This window comes from Dermacentor variabilis, chromosome 4 (assembly GCF_050947875.1).
Source record: "Dermacentor variabilis isolate Ectoservices chromosome 4, ASM5094787v1, whole genome shotgun sequence".
Lineage (NCBI taxonomy): Eukaryota > Metazoa > Arthropoda > Arachnida > Ixodida > Ixodidae > Dermacentor > Dermacentor variabilis.
Window position 1 is genome coordinate 9,442,501 of NC_134571.1, and position 14,463 is coordinate 9,456,963.

Here is a 14,463-nt window from a genome sequence, read left to right on the forward strand (position 1 = left end):
TTTGCGCATATTCAAATGTCACCAAATGTTACCAAAAGTTTCTTGATTGTTTTTTCTTTGAGTGTACCGGTTAATAACTTCCTTCTATGCCATCAAGAAATAATACCTCAAGTTGACTCGATCAAACATCTAAGTATAGTATACGTTGCAAAACTGAGCTGGCGGAATCACATTTATCATGTTACGTCTAAGACAGCGCGTGTTGTTGGCACGATACGCAAACTCGGCTACCGCTGCTCTGGGCTAAGCATTGACGCACTCATCATATGATATATCGCATGTACACTCGACTTGTACTGGAATTTTGATGCGTGATATTCTTTGGTGGGCCAGCGTACAAAATTAACCTCCCAATTTTGCTGAAGCGGGAGGCTCTTCGTACCTGCCTTCGTTTGCCAAAATTTGTTGCAAGTAATGTTGTATTGTAATAAAGTTTATAGCACGATTGCCAGTTCTTGCCTGCTGATTCCGCATCCACGCAGTAAAAATATAATCAAATATTTTGGAATCTACATTGAGACGATCACAGATTACAGTTACTAGTGAAACGAGAAAAGTCTTTATGAGTTTTGGTCCCGCTTGTGTAAATCTCACATTCTGTCGTGCAAACTCAGCTAAAGTTAATGTACATGAGATCATTACCCCAGAAAAACCCCTATCTAGTCATAAGAATAGAGCTTTTTTTTTTTCATGTTTCTTTGCTATCATAAACTCCAGCCCACCAGATATTTAAGCGACCTGTTGCAAGACATTTACCGCAATTAAAATCGATCATGTGATCGCCACCGATGCACCAAAGAGAAAGCGAGTGTGGGCTCTGAGTCAGTACCCTGGTCGTGTATAGATTGTACACACTCCAGATTTTACACCCAAATTGCTGGTTAAACTATCAGCGATTATTTTAGCTCTTTGAAAACTTCCATTGAATTCTTCGACAGCTGTTAACGTTACCGTCAGTGTGCACAACACTCCCATCATTCCCTGTCAGTGTGCACATCACTAACTTCACTTTGAGACGCTATTGTATCGAATACATTGGAATCATTAATCCTTCCATACGTATACGACTGATACGATTGCTATGGGTACTAGGTCATAGCGATTTATCTTTAAACAAAATAGCTGTCATACTCGCGTGGTTATACCTTGATGAATCAATTAATTCAGTTCTGGCGACGTCGACTCATGTCATAGCAACAAGGTTTAGGAAATTCTCCCTTTTCCAAGATTCTATAAATTGAAAAGTCGAACACCAGAGCTTAATCGTTTGTTTTTCCCACGGAAAAATCAATCGCTTCCCACACGTAAATTGAAAATCTTACTCGCGATATTGCGCTGTCATATCCTACCATAAATTTTTTTTCTGTACAGGTATGGTCTGGCGCCGTCTCTTCTATGTCATATCTGTCAGCAACTTGAAAGCATCCGCCATTTCTTTTTAACTTGCCGTCGACTTGCAAATCATAGAAAAAAGTATTTCTGTAGCTTTCATTCCGGCACCTTGTCTTTCCTGTGAATGTTTAAGTTCCTAGCAGGAAAGACATGGGGACTGTCAGTACAATCTATGCTGCAACTGTTCAGGATTCTCTTTACTGAATTCCTGCGGTACAGCCTACCGGTAATCTCCAACACCTGCAGAACTAATCTGAATACACTCCAAGGCATCCAAGCGCAAGCCCTCAAGATATGCCTTGGTGTACCGTGGAGTGCGCCAACGACTGAAGCGTTTGCCGTTGGTCAAGATTACACTATTAGAACGTAAATTACCATTGAAACAATGCTTGTGACCATAAGACATTTCGCCCGGACCCACCACCTCGCAAGTCTCATAGTAGATAGGCCCCGCACGACATTCGGGGCAACTGTCTACGCGCACCGTGCCTCTCTCAGGTCAGGTTACACACCTGCGGCAAGACCTTCAATTCCTCCATAGTGGTTTAGCCGTGCCCAAGTTAACCTAACAATTCCAAGACTTCAAAAAAAGTCGGACTTACCGCCATCTGCATTCAAGCAACTTAGTTTACTCCTCCTGTACGAGAAATGCAGCGACTGCGCACATGTCTATACTGATAGCTCAAATACATCAACCAGTTCCGGTGGCGCTGTAGTTATACGAACAATTGGAATAACCCAGCGGTTCAAGAGTTCCCATATCCCTACGCCTACAGCTGGAGCGCTCGCGGCTCTCCGCGACGCGCTTCATGTGATGAATGCTGAAAGTCCCCAAAAATTTGCAGTCTTCTGCGATTCAAGGCCGGCCTTGCAATGTGTGCAGTCGTTTCTCCGACATGGAACTCATGATCAGCTTACGTGCGACATCGTGGAACTTGTTCATCACTTCACAGAAAAAGGCCGTGATATATATTTTCAATGGATACCAGGCCATTGCGGTATCATTGGAAAGGATGACGCAGATAAGGCAGCTCGGACGTCAAACGAAGAAGACCGCTGCGTCCCCACTCCTCTCTCAAGGACCTACTCTGCGAGACAACTTCGCATTCTAGCACGCACGCTCTCCTTAGCAGAGTAGAATACCGCACATACAAGGCGCACCAGACTCCACAGACTAAATCCTTCATTGGAACTCACACCTCCAGTCGGTCTGCACCGACGCAAAGCGTCTGTATGTGTCGGTTGTGGCTGGTATTGCCTTCACGAAAGCTTATTCAGCACTATTTAGAATGACTGATAGTCCTGCATGTGATGTTCGTGGATGCGAGGAGAACATTGGCCTCTTATTGTGCCACTGTTTTCAGTTTGATGCAGAAAAACAATCTTTGTCCAACACTTTGAGGAAACTAGATGATCATTCTCTGAGTGAACAGACAGTATTGTAACACCGTCCCCACCGATCATCGGCTCAGAAGACAGTGAAGGCAGTTTTGTGCTTTCTTAGAACATCTGGTTTGTACGAGCGGTTTTGGCTCAATGACTGTCCGTGCACGTCTCTATACTCTCTGGCCGTTCTTCCTTCTCTCTCTTCCCACTCTTCCAGCGTAGGGTAGCCAACCGGACTCATGACCGGTTAACATCCCTACCTTCTATATATATATACATATTCTCCCCTTCGCGGCTTCTGCACTGGAGCCTTTAGCCACAGGAACGTGTGCATGGCCATTTACAAGCACCTCTGTGGCGCAAGGAGAATATCGGGTTAATTTTTCTGAATCAATAATTGGATCCTTTGAAAAATTGCCGATCGTATTCCAAATTATTTTAATGCCACCGAATTTGCTGTCAATGTGTAAATCATACTGTTTCTTTAAGAAAAATCAGTCTCTCTGAAATAATTTTATTGCCAAACTATTTGCAAAATTGATACCTGACCCTGCCTGACTTTCTCTCCGACATTTTTTTTTTCTCCTTTCCTCGCTTTAACCGCCGACTTCTTGACCGATCTCTTGTAGCCGTGTGAGGTACGGAAAAGAAAGAAAAAAGGAAGTGAAAACAAACGCGACGGGGGGAAAAAAAAGAAAGAACGACGCTCGTGCGCGAAACAAAGAGCGCCACGCGTGCGCGACCCGCCGCGTGGCTGCACCGCCCGCTCCGGGCGTCGAGGCGAAAGGCGAGACCAGGGGCGAGAACTCCGGCGAGGTACCTTCTTGCGTCCCGTGGGGTTTTTCCAGCGGATATTCAATCACCGAGCCTCGTTATCCGGTGTTCCATGTTTAATTAGAGGCCGCCACGTGGCTTTGGTACTTTGCCACTGCTTGCTCCTTACTTTTTGCCCGACGCGCACGTTTTGACTTCTGGCGTCCGCGTGCGAGCGTGTTCGGATTGGCTCTGCGAGGATGGGCTCGAGTGTGACGGGCAGCCGCCGTGGCCACTCACCGACCCCAGGGGCAGTGAGCCGTATGCTGGACGGGTTCCTGCAGCTTCAAAAGTAATCTCAGTCTCGGCATTCATTACGTAGTGTACGCATTGGATTCAACAGCACGTTAGCTTACGCAACGTGTATATTCCATCTACTGGTCTTTTTTCACACTTGGGTTAAATCAGAATGCACGTGGCAAGGGCTTACCCAAGGCTTACACCCAAGGCTTACAGCTTCGTCGTCACAGCGGTGCGAGGCGTTTCCTAAGCACGACTAGTGTAATGCAACCGGTCAGAAAATTAAACGTTGCCAACTCTACAGGCGATCGGCAGTGACTCTTATGCTGTCGCTGGAGCTGATTGACAGGCCTGTAGTTGCACATAAAACTGCTACAGCACGCTTTGTCACGCAAGTGCCGATCTACGTCATTTCAGGGTCACACACTATGGTATACTCGCAAAGCTGCGGCCTGTCTCCACGATAAATTTTCAATGCCTGACGTGCGAACGTGCTGAGCATGTGTTCGCATATAAATGAACAGCGTCAACAGAAAGTATGGAAGCCAGCAGCGACTGACCGCAAATTCCCTTCAGGTCCTTTTCCCTGTGACGGGACAGCCGTGGCTGCGTCAGGGCGGAAGAGAATGTTCCTCTCACTTTGCAAAGCTTGGGGGCACCGGAACATCTCCACCGTCCCTAGGACTGCCAAAAGGTGCAATCGCTCGCGCCTAGTCGCGCCTAGTAACGACGGCAAACGACATTAACTTGGTTCCGCCCGGCTACGTGCGAACTCGATTTAAATTTTGATGCATGGAAAACTGCGTGGAATCGATGTAGATGCACAACAGCTGTAAGCGTTTGTGAAAATTCCCACCTGTTCGATATAGGCCCTTGTGTCGTCATAGACGACAAAAGGCAAACAGCAAGTACCTCTCGATTACTGCGATTTGAAACAAAGATCAAACAAACATCAAGAAGAACCAAGAACAAACATCTACAAGCCAAAGTACCACGCGATGTCAGATCTTCATCGATGTCTTTTGGTCTTTTGTCCTACAAAAAGGGTTTTATGACAAGAATTCTTAGGAGTCGGCCACTTTCTCAATTGCCCCGAAACGTCGCGTGGGCGCGCCAAGCAGCGCCTTAATGAAGACCCATAAAGGAGGCACGCGGTAAGTGATGGCTGCAACTGGACCGACATATATTTAAGCAAATTACGAAAGAAAAATTACGCAGATCCAATGCACACCTTAGAGGTTATAGAAAGCGAAGATTTAGTGAAACGTCTAATGAAATGCTATTAAATTGGTCATATTGGGCAACGAGTTTTGCAGAATAGCGATTTCGTGCCTGCTCGACAAATCAGTCAGACGCGGAAACTTCCACCACAAGACCCACGTGATCCAAGCGACCGCGGATTACAATGCGTTGCATCACCCTGCGTTGCATGGGATGAACAATTAAAAGGCAGAAGACGAACACGCTTGGTTAAAAACCAAGGCGTGTTATTCCAATCGTGAATGTTTGTGGGTGCGCGGTATGCTAATAACGCGGTCTTTACGTAAGTATATGCTTGCCGCAATTGTGACATCGTTTATCGTATATAATCTATGGTAAATGTGTATTGTGCGTGCCTTGTGTATTTTCTGATGTGTGGTGCTTTGTTGTTGAAATGTGGGAACTTTTCCCCGCTATCATAATTCTGCTTGTTTTGAAATCAACGATTGGGTGACATCTGGTCTAGTTGAGAAGCATATTTATATTAAAAAGGATAAACAGAACGCAGGCCAAATCTGCGGGGCGGCTAAACTGGCTAGAGATGTTGGCTGACACGTGCCTAATCTTCGTGGACAAGACTTCCGCGCGGAAGCAGAAACGTCTACCCACTTCGGTGGACTCTCTGTTCATCCTCTATACTAGCCTACCCGATTCACGTGAACGCACACCTGCCGAGTGTGAATGACGTTCTACATGCAGGCAAACAATGCCTTGCAAATTTGTGCGAACGAATATGCACTGAAGTTTCTGTGCAACGGAAAAGCGGGCATAAAATAAAAAAAGAGCAGAAAGAATTCAATTCTGGTGTTTTATTTGCCAAACCCCCGATATGATTATGAGGCACGCCGTAGGGGGGTCACTGCGGATTAATTTCGGCCACCCGTGGTTCCTTGTAACACCCAGTGCACGGCACGTGGGCGTTCTCCATTCGACGACAGATGCGACGCGGCCGCGGTGGCTGGGATTCGATCCTGCGCCCTCAGGCTTAGCAGCGCAACGCCGTAACACCACCGCGGCGGTGAAAAACGAAAAATAAAGTGAAGCAACCGCTAAAGAAAAAAAATATATGCAGACTCAACGCATATGTTAGAATCCTTCTGAAACGAAGCTTTAGTGAAGTGGTTCTTTCAATACTTAACGACTAACGGCGATGCGTACAACATCGTTTACTTTCATCCCGTAATGCAACGTGTAATTTTATGAAATGTTTATGTTAACCCACCAAACAGGGCACAACTGTACTGTCACGCAATTTTTATGTTTATCCACTGCACCGTTCGCAAGCTGTGCGCAAATGTAAAATGCAAATCGGGTAGAATGCGCAGCGGGAGACGCACTCGCAGCAGTGTCACCTGCTTTGTCGAGGGTAGAAATGGCGGCGAGGAGTGCGCGACAGGCATCGAGCGACATTTGGGGGTTGTGTACACATTGCATCATGGTGGGACGTGACCTTTGTGCAGGACTGACCAGTAGCGGGCACACACCAATTTACACCTTTCGAGTGCCTAAATCCATGAAAATAAAGTAAATCGAAGTATCCGGTAAATATAATTCACCATTCCGCGAGCAGATCGCTGTGCTTTAGAGATGCCTGTGAGCCGACATTATTTGTTTAGGTTTTATGCAGTAAATTATTATTGTTTTGTTACGCATAACAGAATTGGACACACTTGGTCAGTATACGAGGATTATACAAGCCACTTCGTGGGCACCTTCACATAACCTTCTGTATAAATATTCACGAATATATCCGCCGAGATGGTGGCCGACCGACGGCATCAGGTAACCCGCAGCCAGAGAGACACCCCTAACCCGGGAGAGTAGGCAAAAAAAAAAAAAAATCCTTCACTCTAAAATGTGACCTCCCAACCGGAAGTGGAAACGACGGTGTGATTTTATGCTCCTTGGCGCGCATCTTTAGATTTCCTCGAGATGCGGCATTTTGGCCGCTGCATGAATTAATCTTTTTTCTTCTCTAAGCTTGCAGCGCCACCCTGCTTAGCTGCTGGTACGTCGTTAAACCCGCTTTCCAAGAAAGGGAGAGAATGTGACGGGGAGGAATGACAGTGCGGAAATGGTTTGCAAAGTCAGTTCACTTTTATTCGCCTAGAATTATACGCCAAATTACGTATGCGGAACCAAATATTTATGTTGCGCTGGATTAAAACTAGCATATAGCCAACACACAACCACATTACTACAATCTATTGGAAACCTCTTTACAGAATCTTGAAGCGCTCGAAATTCTGTGGAACCCACGCAGTCACGTCAACACTTTTCAAAGAAGACAGCGTCGCGTCTTATTAGTATTTAATAAATAGTTCACGTCACTAGTTTTGCTACCTCTAGTGAGCTCGGAACATGAGTTTGGGAGCACGGACAGACACGGCGCAGCGCTTCTTCGCCCAGCGCTGCGGCGCGACGTTGGATATCGCGCCGTCGGGTGCGCGATAGCGGGCAGTCTGCAGTCGCGCCTTGGTTGGCCCGCAAAAGGCGCAGGGCTCGGGCGAACACGCAGACAAGTAACGAAACTATACGAAACTGCTGCGCTCAAGGGAGCGACTGCATTCCGCGAACGAGGTCCGTCATGTGGAGTCGCAGATTAAGCGCTGGCTCTGTCGGAGCCCGTCACAACTTATCGAGACATCGTAAAGAAAAAAAAAAACTTACATCTGTGTGTTTCATGACGCCATAATTACGTTGAATTGGATTGTTAGGTTATCTGAAAATCTTCTGAATAAAGGTTTAGGTTTTCTTCTTCAGATAGGTTTGTTTTTGCGTTTATATGCAGGAACCATATACATGGAACCATTCGACAACTTTATGATGTGTCTGGCAGTGGGTTTTGGACTGCTGTTCGTTCCAACTTTTACGCCCAATATACATCGGCCCTGAACAGTCTTTCGCAAATTGTCTGTGCAGAATTTGAATATATCCTCAAGTCCCCATTTTTAAAACCTCGCAAATGTTTAGACCTAAAATCTGGCCACGAGAACACCTTGCTCGCCCGATGTCACGTGGCCGTCGCTGTCGACGTCCCGTTTGCGGCTGACGGCTGCTCGCGGCTCTGGTTGTCGATGTCCAGAACATATGTGCTGGAATATATTCTGGAAACACATTCTCTGTAGCATGCCAAGGCTGATTCAAAGATGCTTTCTAGGTTAGCTACTTCGTATTCTATGATGCCATAACTGCGTTTCGAATCGGTAACTGAGGCCCATTAGTAATAGTGACTACATTGTTTAGCTAGTAATGTTACTAACTCAACCGTTACCAACTGGAGTTATACCAAGGTAGGAAATAATGTGACAACTAAGTAATAATTACAACGACCTTTTTGTTAAGAGTACGGATCCGCTCTGCGGCACACCGTGCAGACGCGTTGCCCGTACAGTTTTAGGGATTCGGCAACATTTTGTTTGGTTTGATGACTCAACTACAGGGAGGGATCCTGCATGGCAGTGCCTTTCGGCGACAAAATATTCCTTTCCCATTTTTTGTATCTGAAATAATTAAAGCGTGTTCTTCTTTCATGTTCTCTCTCCCTCTTTATCACAATCATTTAGTGGCATTCATTCTATTTTGCTGGAGTTTTCTGTGCACTTCCCCCACTTCTCTCTACCGCTTCCTTTTACCTTGGTCTTCCTAATACTAATTAATTAGCGTAAAGAAATTTACATCCTTCTCAACTTCTTAGCGCTCCTTGTCAGGCGGTTAGCGAGTCATTTCCTAATATTCGTCTTTTCCCGCAGAACACAAGCACTTTCAGTAACACGTTCGGTAAGCGCTGTGTTTAATACACACGAACGAAGTGACATTCGTCGGCCGATATTGTCAGACGCGAGGAACGACGAGCAAGAGTCGCCCGCGGCCGCAGCACGTGCGCCGTCGGTCCGCGTCGCTGTTGCCGGAGCCTCGTTTCCGTGTACTGCAGGACCACAAGGACCGCGAGTGGAAGTTCGCCCGCTCCAAGCTGTGGATGGGCTACTTCGACGAAGGCTCGACGCTGCCCCCTCCCTTCAACCTCATCATCAGCCCAAAGTCCGTGTGGTACTTCCTGCGCGGCTTGCTCGAGCTCGGCCGCTTCCTCTGCAAGAGCGCCGCGAGGCACTCGGCCGTCAAGGTGACCGGACGGCGCGCCTTGAGTGCCGCTGCTTTGGCGCGGCGCTTGTACGCTGCGCCTGTGCGCCCCGCGTCTCACCCTGTACAGTAAACGTGGAGCTATGAAGTTAATGAAAAAAAAAACCAACGCACACAACTGTTGTAGCGAATCTGATGAGCAAACGTGTGCGTAAACCCATTGTGTGTGTGTGTCTTGTTTGTTTTTATTTATTGATTTATTTTTGCAATGGTGGCTGTTGAGTGCAGCAAAGCGTACATTCGGGCGAGTTGGTTGACATTCACTTTGCTTGCTGCGCAGCAAGGTCGTAAACAAATGCAAGTAGGACAGGCGCTGTCCTGTCCTTTGTCCTTACGTCTCGATGCTATATATACTGCCTGCAGAATAAAGCGCAGAGTGCTCGCTTGAACGTCTTGGCATTTCTCCTTCCAGCCCGAGACGCACGATCCTGTTTACATCGGAAGCAGTGTCGACAAAACCGACCGGGTACGTAAGTCTGATCGTCATTGTTGCAACGCACTTCGAATGATGGCAGGGTCGACAGTGCACGTGTTTTCATTGTGACAGTCGACACTGTGTAGGTCGCCTGCAGCATGCCTTCACCAATTATGCATGTGTTAATTTATTTATCTTATTTTTTATTGCTGTTGTTTTGAGGTAATCACATGGTCTGCTTCATTCGGAGATACATGCTGCACGCCGTTTAGTAAGTGTGTTAACGTACAGTAGAGTACACTCGTAAAGGGAACATGTGATTAGTGATCTGCATTTGACAGCAGCAGGAATATGACATGGAACCTCGCAGATAATTTTTTCTATGCGTAGATATTTGCCTAATCTGTCATTGTATAATCCGACATGTTGCCTACCTTTGTCCGCTAAGTTGAAGTACACGTTATAGCTCTTTTGAGCTTATTACGAGTTCGTCCTTTCCTATCATGATGTATATTTTACTCCTTAATCTTGCATCAGATAAACGCGCGGAGATTAAGTACTTGTGCGTAACGCAATCTTTTTTGACCTAATGAGGGAGTGTAGGAAAAGAGAATTTTTGAATCTTCTATCGCGTACGTGGCTTTGAAAACACTCAATATACGAGTTTTGCACGTTGTGAATATCAAAGCGTCACAGCCAGCAGTGGTCTCACCTTATGCTCATTTTTGGTTTCCGGCAGAAACCAGGTGCCAGGCGAAACACGGTGATCCTGCAATTCAACGGCCAATCGAGCACGGTTCAATACCAGGTGAGCAAACCCCGCCGCTTCGTCGGAAGTCCTTTACTGCGACAGAGCTCGGGTTTGCTGCGTTCCGTGTACCCTCGCCGTATAGGGCGAAGGCCACCGCTGCATTACTCCCCAGGAAGGGCGCCTAGATTTCTCCGCTAGTGGGTCAGAACGTTGTCGTGGAGTGAGGAGGAAGGCACTGTATTACTTGACACTCCATGCAAGGAAATGGCGATTGGGAATAACTCAAAAGGCAATATTGGAAAGTTGGCTGCCAACCCCCCCCCCCCTGCCCTATGGAGCTTCCCCTGTTGCTCGGGCTGCAGGCAACCCATTATACCGATTTTTATGACACGGCATTTTAACCCTTAATGTAGAGCCTGCAGCGAGCACATTTCTGTTGTGCACAAACTATAATTCATCGAATAACACCTATGTGTATTATAACCGGCTCGTAGACACGCTAACAGCTAAAAAGGCGCGTGATATTCAACGCTTTCGTTATCGCCCTGTAGATCCTAGATTGTTACGTGCTAGCGTCGGCAAAACACGCGGGATGGAGGATAACTGCACTTCAAACAAACTTTGCCTGTACCGCCGCCACAGGGATTCGCATTCATGTCCTTGCAGCAATGTGTTATATGGGCAGCCGGACATGCTGCGTTGTATAATGCAGCATTTGCGCTTACTAATTTGCAATGTTTTGCTAGCTAATTTGCTATCTACACGTATTGTATCACAGTGGTGGCTTCTGCACACATATTTCAGAGGTCACAACAGGCGAACTACTGCTGACGACGTCGTGTGCATTTGAAAAAACGAGTTTTTCTTCAAAAGACTGGCTATGTGAGCCTGCGGCTGTGAATGAATTCAGTACCAAAAAAAAAATTTCTAGTCTGCTGGTTTTTGTTTTCTCACGAAGGAAATGTCTGATCCGGGGGCGTAATCGTTCGCCTTCTCTCGCACTCCATGTGGTCCTCGAACGCCTCCGTTTACCTTCTCAGCTCTGCAGTGCAGTCTCCGCCACCAGGCCTGTTTTCGGAGCTAGTTCGAGTGCGGCAGACGAGCGAGCAGCGCTAGTGGCTTGGTTTGGTCAATCACTTTTACCCTGATGATCAAGCTGTGCGGCGGAGCCACCACTAACGTGGCTGGATACGTTTTTTTAGGCCTACCCTTAAGGTCCTTTTAGGACCTTAAGACAAAAATGTAGACAAAAAATGTACTCACGGTGCAATAAACACAGTAATAAAAATGCATCAATTATTCAACAAATCTGTCACGGTTCGCTGTGGACAGTGAGATCATAAATAAAAATACAAGTTACGGGACTATGGTAAAGGTTCGTCGTCCTTGCGAAGTTGCGGATGTGCAAAATGACACTGCCGTCTTCATAGCTCGATAAAATGGTTGGTCTTGTGAAAGAAAGCCAGTTAGAATGCCAGGCGAGCGCCGCTAGAAAAGAGTAGGAGGGTCCGTACTTTCTGCCCTTGCTGGTGCCACAGAACCTGTGCAAGGCTTTGGAGCCTGCCTCCCTGCACAGAAAATAGAACTGCTTGGTCATCCATGGCGACTAGGCATGTCCTTGACCCAAACAGGGTGCAGCAGATCTGGAACGGGGCAAGAGAGAGAACTAGCAATTCCACGACTCAAGCTCTACCCTTGGCTCTTCGGGAGAGGCGCAAGAGCCATCTCTTAGAGCGGTGAGTTAGTGTTAGAGGTCCGAGAAGATGTCATTTTGCTGTGGGCTGGTGGTGTGCGGGTACCCTTTGTTAAGGCTGCTACCAGTTGTCACGGGAACAGGGTTTCGGCGACCTTCAACAGCGTCTGCTTGGAGCTCAGACCAGATTGACCATCGGAGAGTGTTCGGCATGGAAGACGAGGTGATGTAAACACAATAACAGAAGTTTATAACATTATTACGGGTGGTCAGTGCACTCCAGAGAGAGAGAAATAAACTTTATTGTGGGACCAGGCTTCTTGAGCCCAAAGGTGGGTGGCCTCCTCAGTCCAGGTAGCCATAACTCGCTGCCGCCGCCCGAGCCCTGTTTACCAACCGCAGCTGGCTGTCAGGGTCTTGCGTCACCAGCAGAGCCTCCCACTGGTCTTCCAATTCTTCTTCTGAATCTTTCTGCATGATATCGCCTGGTGGTGATGATGATGGTGGTACTTCTCGATTATTCCTGCATCCAAGCACCCTATGGCGCAAGTTGTTGGGCGTGTCCTGCGGGCAGAACTTGCAGTCTCGCCCGTAGATGCCCGGGTACATGGCGTGCAGCAGTGTTCCGTGTGGGTAGGTTCCAGCCTGTAGTCTTCTCCAGGTTACCGCTTGGTCCCTACTCATCCTCTTATGCGCGGGCGGGTAGCGACGCCTCTGCTTCCTGTAGTGCGCCAAGATATCCGAGTACTTCTTGGATATCCGTTCATCATCCTCGTCACAGTCGTTGGTACGTGTTCTCTGCGCGTCGGAGATGGCTCGGCGTGCATGATCTCGAGCCGCGGCGTGCGCCGCCTCGTTCCCCGTGAGAGTCTCGTGTCCCGGCGTCCAGAGGATTTGTGCTGCGTCTATTTTGGTGTTGTTCAAGACCTGAAGTGCTGCCTTTCCAATCCTTCCGTTCATATACCTTCTGCATGCTTCTTGCGAGTCCGTCACCACGGTAACCATGGCCTTCTTGCACGTTGCGATGGCCAGGGCTATGCCCACCTCTTCCGCTGTGCTCGCGTCCTTGGCACGTATGGATGTGGCTATAAGTTGTTCGCCCTTCTCGTCGACCACGCTGATTGCGAATCGGTCGTTGGTACTGTACGCAGCTGCATCCGTATATCTAACGTTTTCTTCTTTGCTGTTGGTGCGTTCGAGTATGCGCTTGAGCGCATGTATTCTCGCCTGTCTCCTTTCCTTGTCGTACTCGGGATGCATGTTTCTGGGAATGGTACTTATGTGTAGCTTGTCTCTGATCTCGTGTGGGATACGCTGAGGTAGGTGCCTTTCATCCTCGACTTGGTAGCCCAGATCTTGCAGCAGGGCTCTTCCCGTCTTTGTCAGCTTTAGTCTCTCCAGTTGGTTGACGTTGTGCGCTTCCACGAGCTCTTCCCACGTGTTGTGGACTCCCATTTTGAGTAATTTCGCTGTGGACTTGGAGGGGGACAGGCCCAAGGCAATTTTGTATGATTTTCTGATGAGGGCGTTTACTTTGTCTCGTTGACTGTTCTTCATGTCAACGTATGGGGTCCCGTACGTGACGATGCTCGTGAGCAGCGCTTGTACCATTTTCGTGCAGTCTTCTTCCTTGAGTCCGTGGCTCTTGCTCGTCACTCTTTTGATAAGGTGGGTTATTTGTTGCACTGTTCTCTGAATTTTTTCCAACTCTGCTCCCCCGGCCCCGTCCTTTTGAATCAAGAGTCCGAGGATGCAGAGCGTCGTAACTTGCGGAATCATGATGCCTCCAACCTTTACTACCGGGTCTGGTATCTGCTGCGGTTGTCAGCCTCTTGTGCGCTTTCTTAGCACCAAGAGCTCCGATTTTTCAGGTGCGCATGTGAGTCCACATGCTTCCAGGTACTTTTCCGTAGTGTCAACCGCTTCTTGCAGAGCGTCTTGCTGTTTACCTGTCGACCCTCCCGTAGTCCAGATGGTGAAGTCGTCAGCATATATTGCGTGACCAATCCCTTCTATTTGCTTCAGTTGCTTGGGTAGTGAGCTCATCGCCAGATTGAATAGCATCGGCGAAATGACGGAGCCTTGTGGCGTTCCCTTTCGCGGTATGTCGAATTTCTCAGAGCGTAAGTTGCCTATCCCCACTGTGGCTGTCCGTTCATTCAGAAAAGCTTTGATGTAATTATATACTTTTTCGCCGCAGTTATATACGTTGAGGTGCTGCAGTATGGCTTCGTGTGACACGTTGTAGAAAGCCCCTTTCACGTCAAGTGCGAGGATGGCTCCTTTGCTGTGCGTGTCCAGCTTGTCGATGACTTTTTCCTTGATTCGCAGCAACACGTCTTGCGCGGACAGGCGAGCTCTAAATCCGAACAT

At 47.7% G+C, this 14,463-nt stretch overlaps 1 protein-coding gene across 5 annotated transcripts in view; it reads left to right on the forward strand.

Moving 5' to 3' along the window:
• LOC142578646 (transient-receptor-potential-like protein) overlaps window positions 1-14,463 on the forward strand; it is a 302,488-nt gene that overhangs the window by 270,785 nt on the left and 17,240 nt on the right. For 4 of the 5 annotated variants that reach the window (XM_075688081.1, XM_075688079.1, XM_075688083.1 and 1 more), the window contains 3 exons: window positions 9,026-9,214; window positions 9,644-9,697; window positions 10,386-10,454. In XM_075688081.1, coding sequence (XP_075544196.1) covers window positions 9,026-9,214; window positions 9,644-9,697; window positions 10,386-10,454 — 312 coding nt within the window. The remainder of the gene's footprint in view (window positions 1-9,025; window positions 9,215-9,643; window positions 9,698-10,385; window positions 10,455-14,463) is intronic. The other variant, XM_075688082.1, reaches the window with a different exon arrangement.